We start from the raw sequence: 7,677 nt of genomic DNA, 5'->3' as shown, positions 1-7,677 counted from the left end.
ATATATGTTCTGTGTCTAAAGTACTGGGTTCAGTTGAACCCGGTATCGCTACGCTGGATCTGCCCGGTATATATATATATATATATATATGGAGTAAAAAAAAACCTTTTCTTTCATAAAGAATGATAATTTGTAATCAAACAAATGTGATTATCTAAGGCAAAACAAGGGAAGTATATGTAACACATGTTCGATTATCAAATATCATTTATGTAAAACATAATAAAGAAGGAATACCATTTACGCCATCATTAACCAGGGACATACTTCAAGGAATGAAAAAATAATGAGTCCAAAATTTCTCACATGTTATAAAATATAACTCAAAGTAATAATATGGAACAATAAAAAACAAGCTAAGAGATATATGGAGAAAGATAGAAGAAATTCTTATTTCTTCTTCAAATGTGTGTATTTTCCTATCTATTACAAGACCTTTATATAGGCATAAAAAGTGAAGAAAATATGTCATTAAATATGTCATTAAACATAGAAAATATGTCATTGAATATGTCATTAAGCATTTGAGATGAAGATCACGGAGGAAGAGTAGACATCCACCATAATTTGATATTTCTTATAACACTCCCCCTTGGATGTCCATAGATAATGTGTCTCGTTAAAAACTTATTAGAAAAAAATCGTAGTGAAGGAAAAAGAGTACACATGTTTAGGAATACGCTTTTTGGTTGCCTCATTAAAAACTTTGCAAGGAAAACCGAGTGGGACAAAACCTTGTAAGAAAAAAAGAGTACACCGCGTATTAACTCCTCCTGATGAGAGCATCAATTCACATTCTTGAGCGTTTGCATCCCAATCTTGTATACTAGTTTCTTGAAGGTTGACGTCGGTAGAGATTTGATGAACAAATCAGCCATATTATCACTTGAAAGGATCTGTTGCACACTGATATCACCATTCTTTTGAAGATCATGTGTGAAAAATAACTTTGGTGAAATGTGTTTTGTTCTATCTCCTTTTATGAATCCTCCCTTCAATTGAGCTATGCATGCTGCATTGTCTTCATACAAAATTGTGGGTAGTTTGTCACACTTCAAACCACATTTGTCTCGAATTAGGTGTATTACAGACCTCAACCATACACATTCTCGACTTGCTTCATGAATAGCAATTATCTCAGCATGATTAGATGAAGTAGCCACGATTGATTGCTTAGTCGATCGCCAAGATATTGCAGTGCCTCCACATGTAAACACATAGCCTATTTGAGATCGAGCCTTATGTGGGTCAGATAAATACCCAGCATCGGCATAACCAACAAGATCAGGACTGCAATCATTGCCATAAAATAAGCCCATATCGGTAGTCCCTTTTAGATACCGCAATATGTGTTTGATTCTATTCCAATGTCTCCTTGTAGGAACAAAGCTATATCTTGCTAAGACATTAACTGAAAAAGTTATGTCAGGCCTTGTAGTGTTAGCAAGATACATTAGTGCACCAATTGCACTAAGGTACTTCAGGACCAAGAAGCTCTTCATTCTTTTCTTGAGGTCGGAATGGGTCCTTATTCACATCAAGTGATCGAACAACCATCGGAGTACTTAATGGATGTGCTCCATCCATGTAAAACAGTTTCAATACCTTTTCTATGTAGGCAGATTGATGAACAAAAATCCAGTTTGCCAAATGTTCAATTTGCAAACCGAGACATAATTTTGTCTTTTCGAGATCTTTCATCTCGAATTCCTTCTTTAAATAATCAATTGCCTTTTGGAGTTCTGTAGGAGTTCCAATAAGGTTTATGTCATCAACATATACGGCAAGTACAACAAACTCCGATGTTGTTTTCTTTAGAAAAATACATGGACAAATGGCATCATTTATATAACCTTCCTTTAATAAATATTCACTAAGACGGTTATACCACATTCTTCCTGATTGCTTTAGACCATATAAAAATATTTGCAATTTGATTGAAAATATTTCCTTGGACTTTGAATTATGTGCGTCAGGCATTTTAAATCCATCAGGAATTTTCATGTATATCTCATTATCAAGTGAGCCGTAAAGGTAGGCTATAACCACATCCATTAAATGCATGTCAAGATTTTCATGGACAGCAAGACTAATGAGATAACGGAACGTTATAGCATCCATAACAGGAGAATACGTCTCTTTATAATCGACATCAGGCCTTTGTGAAAATTCTTGTGCAACAAGGCGTGCCTTATATCTTTGTACCTTATTTTTCTCATTCTTTTTACGTACAAAGACCCATTTATAGCCAAAAGATTTAACACCATTAGGTGTTTGGACTACAGACCTAAAAACTTCACGTTTCGCAAGTGAATCCAACTCAGATTGGATTGCTTCTTGCCATTTTGGCCAATCACGTCTTTGTCGACATTCTCCAACGGATTGAGGTTCAAGATCCTCATTATCTTGCATAATGCTAGATGCAATATTATATGCAAATACATAATCCACAGCTATATTCAATCGATTCAAATCTGTCTCAATATCGATTGGGTTTATTGATAGTTCCGTATTTTCTTGAGTTTCGATCTCATTGATTTCCTCATGAATCTCAGGATTGGTTAAATCATGGATTTCTTTATGAGACTCATTCAAAGTGTCATCTTGATCATTTATTTTCCTTTTTCTAGGATTTCGATCCTTAGAACCCAATGGTCTGCCACTCTTTAGGCGTGCTTTTGACTTATTAGCTATGACACTAGAAGATTGTCCAACAGGGACATCAATACGAATTGGAACATTCTCTGCAGGGATATGTGATTTCGTTATCCTTTTCAGATCCGTAAATGCATCTGGCATTTGATTTGCTATTTTCTGCAAATGAATAATCTTTTGCACCTCTTTTTTATAAATAGAGGCACGTGGATCAAGATGAGATAATGATAGATTTTTTCACGAAATTTCCTGTTTGATTTCACCAATTTCTCCACCTAATTTTGGGAAAAATGCCTCATCGAATCGACAATCTGCAAATCGAGCAGTGAACAAATCTCCCGTTAATGTTTCGAGGTAGCAAATAATGGAGAGCGATTTAAACCCAACATATATTTATAACCTTCTTTGGGGACCCATCTTGGTGCGATATGGCGGTACTACAGGCACATATATAGCGCATCCAAAAATTCTTAGATGGGATATATTAGGTTCATGACCCAAAACTAATTACAACGGGAAATATTTATGATAATTTGTCGGTCTGAGACGAATTAGCATTGCTGCATGTAAAATGGCATGACCCCAAACAACTGTGGGTAATTTCGTTTTCATGAGTAATGGTCTTGCTATCAATTGCAGACGTTTAATCAAAGACTCTGCAAGGCCATTTTAAGTATGAACATGAGCTACAGGATGTTCTATTTTTATCCCAATTGATAAACAATAATTATTAAATGCTTGGGATGAAAACTCAGCAGCATTATCAAGTCTAATAAACTTAATTGGATTATCGAGAAACTGTGCCCGTAATCGAATTATTTGTGCCATTAATTTTACAAACGCCAGGTTGCGAGATGACAATAGGCACACATAAGACCATCTAGAAGATACATCTATTAAGACCATAAAATATCTAAACGAATAGGTCCACAAATATCCCCTTGTATACGTTCCAAAAATGCAGGGGACTCAATTCCAACCTTTGTTAGTGATGGTCTAATAATCAACTTGCCTTGATAACAAGAAGTGCAAGAAAACTCATTATTTAAAAGAATCTTTAAATTCTTTAATGGATGCCCATTTGAGTTCTCTATAATTCGTCTCATCATAATTGATCCAGGATGTCCCAATCGATCATGCCAAAGTACAAAAGTATTGGAATTAGAAACCTTTTGGTTTACGATAGAATGTGCCTCAATTGTACTAATTCTTGTCAATACAGGCCACAAGATAAAGATGGGAACTTCTCAATAGCCCCTTTCTGGCCAGAGACATTCTTGGTAACGATGAGATATTCGAGATTATTCTCATATATTGTCTCAATATGAAATCCATTTCGACGGATATCTTTAAAACTCAACAAGTTCCTCCTAAACTTGGAGGAAAATATTGCATTCTCTATGATAAGTATTGTTCCCTTAGGCAGAGTTATATTAGCTCTTCCAGAGCCTTCAATTAGATTACTACTACTAGAAATTGTATTAACATCTGCCTTACACATACTTAAATGAGAAAAATATTTCTTCTCTTTGAATATTGTATGTGTTGTACATGAATCAATTAAGCAAATATTTTTACAATTGAACTTTGATCCAAGTTTGCTTTGAAAGATATCCATATTTGCTTCCCATGGTTTGACATACAAAAGAAGTATATGAATAAATATTAGCATTTTTAGAGAAAAAGGAAAAGAAATAAAGTTAAACCAATAATTTAATAGTGACCTTTTAATGCATTTTCTAGCAAATTCTAATTATTTTACAGCAAAAATAATACAATTATAAGTACATAAAAAATAAAATTAAGGGTGAAGTAACAAAAGTTGTTCCAGGGTGCATGTAAACTTTAATTCTTAAAGAGAATTAAAGTAACGTAAAGGAAAATCAAAAGGAATTAAAAGATCAGTGAGATTAGGACACTAATTACTAAGATATTACTCCTTATTTGTGAAATTTATGAAATTTAGGAAATACATATATTTTTAAAAACTACATAAGAAGTATTATTAAGTGCAATAAAAATTACAAGATATTTATTCATTAGATACTACGAATAGGAAAACATAAAAATCAAAATGCTCAATCATCTTTAACCATAGATCCATCACCGATCGAGTGGTTTATTTTTCTATTAGGGTACTCAAAAAAACCTGCCACATCCAAGTGGGTGATGTCAAATTTATTGTCATAGACAAAATTAGCTTCAGGAACTTTATCCTTTAGAGATGCTTGATAAAGCTCAACCAAATATTTTGGTATGCGATAAATATTTGCCCGATGCCCTTTTCCACCGCAACGATAACATTCAGTTTCTGAACCATTTGCCCTTGGCCCTTTCCACTTTTGGTGATTATTTTTCTTTGGGGGTGATTAACACTAGGAAAATTTCTTCCTTGGCCACGGCCACGGCCACGAACATGGCCACGACCTTTTCCACGCTTAGAATAATGGGAATACACTTCATTTACTTCAGGCAATAGTGTAGACCCAGTGGGTCGATTTTCGTGATTTCTCATGAGCAAGTCATTATTTCGTTCAGCCACAAGGAGAAAAGAAATCAACTCAGAATACTTCTTGAAACTTTTCTCTCGGTACTGCTATTGCAAGACCATATTGGAGGCATGAAACGTTGTGAAAGTTTTTTCAAGCATATCATAATCAGTGATGGTATCTCCACAGAGTTTCAATTTAGAAGTAATTCTAAACATCGCAGAATTATATTCAGAAACAGACTTAAAGTCTTGGAGCCTCAGATGAGCCCAATCATATGGAAGAGTGACCAACTTTAAGTTGTCATATCTTTCCTTTAAGCCATTCCACAAAATAAGTGAATCTTTGACTGTGAGATATTCTATCTTCAACCCTTCATCAAGGTGATGACGCAAGAAAATCAAGGCCTTAGCACAGTCTTGGGTAGATGCTTTATTTTTGTCTTTAATGGCGTCTCCAATACCCATTGCATCTAAATGGATTTCAGCATCCAATACCCATGTCATATAGTTCTTGCCCGAAATTTCAAGGGCAATGAACTTTCTTTTAATAATATCAGTCATAATTAAAAGAGGAGAAAAGTTATACCTTAGTCTTCTGAAAGAGTTTCTTGAGACGGTAGAGTCTCGTGCTGATAACGTGTTATAAAATATAACTCAAAGTAATAATATGGAACAAGAAAAAATAATCTAAGAGATATATGGAGAAATATAGAAGAGATTCTTATTTTTTCTTCAAATGTGTATATTTTCCTATCAATTACAAGGCCTTTATATAGGCATGAAAAGTGAAGAAAATATATCATTAAACATAAACAAATATGTCATTGAATATATCATTAAGCATTTGAGATGAAGATCATGGAGGAAGAGTAAACATCCACCATAATTTGATATTTTTTATAACACCACAGTATGGACGAGTGCTAATTAAGCCTTAAGTCAACACTTTCCCCACGTGTGCCAATGCATGTTACATGCAGAAAAAACCCAAATCTCCCTACACACGTCAAATTTTCTCCATCCTTTTCTCCTTTAACCCCCCTTCTCATTTTCCTCTCTAATTAAACCAGCTCTCCTCTGTTCTCCAAAGTAGACCAATTCTCCTCCTCCTCCGCCGTGTGCAATGGCTGCTCGACCACCGAACTTCTTCAATCATAATTCTCAAAGACCACCGCTAAGACCCATTCACACCACCACCCACCACGTCCCCTCATTCCTCCGCAAACTGCAACAACATGTCCCAAATTCAACCCAACTCATGGGCTTCTTGACTCTTGTTATCTCCGGCGGAATTCTTCTCCTCCTTACTGGCCTCACTCTCACTGCCATAATTCTTGGCCTCATTTTCTTCACGCCTTTGATCCTCGTTTCTAGTCCCATTTGGGTCCCTATTGGGACTCTTCTCTTCATCGCCGTTTCTGGATTTTTATCCGTCTGTGGATTTGGGGCCTCAACATTTGCTGCTGTTTCTTGGGCCTACAGGTACTTCAAGAGAAGCAGGATTGCAGATACTGCTAGCCGTATGAAGGATTAGTACATGAGTTCGTCGCATTCACCTGCTGTTTAATTTTAGTGTCATTGTTCTTTTTCGTCGATCAAACTTTTGTAACATTCTTAGTTTCCTAAAGGTGCCAATATGTTTATTTTGTATTCTCTTGATTTATTATAACCTTGTAGTTTTGTGGAATCTTGAGTAGATAAATTAAATAAGTCTGGATATATATGAGAAGATAATGAAGGAAATCTATACATAATTCATAGAATATTCACTACTGGGTAGTGGCAATTTGAACCCAAATCCATTTCATATATGATCATAACAAAAAGAAAAATATATATTTGGTAATTAACCATTCATAAATAATAACATACATTAATTAAAGCTAGTTAAGAGATGGACGGGTTGGACTGTAACTCAAATTTTAGCCTAATATCAACCCAAACTTCGTCCAGTTGACACCTTTACTCACTACCTAGAGTGTAACGACGGAGTATATATATGTGAAGATGAACAATAAGGAGAAATGTTGGATCACTGCTTGGTTATGCAACCAACTTAATTATGAACTAGACAATGTTGTTACGTCGAATATTCATGAAATGCGACGAGAAATTCTTTTACGCAGGCTCAATCCGCTAAGTCAAATTAGAAGTATACTCTCGATAAGGGATGAGTTTAGACATTAATAATGTAGTTAAAAAGTATTTATATAGTCAGATTACTTAAAAGATAATTATAAATAATTTTATTTTGATAGCACTATAATTTTAGGTGATTTTATTTAATTGTTTACCCGAAAAATCAGATAACGTTAAATTTATGTATGGTTCTAAGGATACGTGATACCCTTTGATACAAATCGTATAGAGAGATAGCAATACGAATATTCTTGACTATGAGAATAAGAATAATGAACAGAAAGAATGAGTAAAATGAAGTAAAACAAGCACAAGGAGATATCTTTTGTTCGAGTGTATTCAGTATGTCCATAGCTTACAAGGATTCCCTTTTATAGCAAAAGGTCATTACT

General features: G+C 34.7%; 2 protein-coding genes across 2 annotated transcripts; one reads left to right on the top strand and one right to left on the bottom strand.

The window, feature by feature from the left end:
* Positions 1-5,251: 5,251 nt before the first annotated feature.
* On the bottom strand, positions 5,252-5,707 carry LOC138894833 (uncharacterized). Its single transcript, XM_070179563.1, has one exon. It carries the CDS (start codon positions 5,705-5,707, stop codon positions 5,252-5,254), a length of 456 nt encoding a protein of 151 aa, XP_070035664.1.
* A 562-nt stretch (positions 5,708-6,269) lies between these two features.
* On the top strand, positions 6,270-6,680 carry LOC104102212 (oleosin-like). The gene has a single exon (XM_009609863.4). It carries the CDS (start codon positions 6,270-6,272, stop codon positions 6,678-6,680), a length of 411 nt encoding a protein of 136 aa, XP_009608158.1.
* Positions 6,681-7,677: the final 997 nt, after the last annotated feature.

This window comes from Nicotiana tomentosiformis, chromosome 6, assembly GCF_000390325.3.
Source record: "Nicotiana tomentosiformis chromosome 6, ASM39032v3, whole genome shotgun sequence".
NCBI classification, from domain to species: domain Eukaryota; kingdom Viridiplantae; phylum Streptophyta; class Magnoliopsida; order Solanales; family Solanaceae; genus Nicotiana; species Nicotiana tomentosiformis.
This window is presented reverse-complemented; position numbering and strand designations above follow the sequence as displayed.

Bases quoted from the DNA above. Each gene is read 5' to 3' on its own strand.
- LOC138894833 (XM_070179563.1), bottom strand. From the start codon at position 5,707: ATGACTGATATTATTAAAAGAAAGTTCATTGCCCTTGAAATTTCGGGC.
- LOC104102212 (XM_009609863.4), top strand. From the start codon at position 6,270: ATGGCTGCTCGACCACCGAACTTCTTCAATCATAATTCTCAAAGACCA.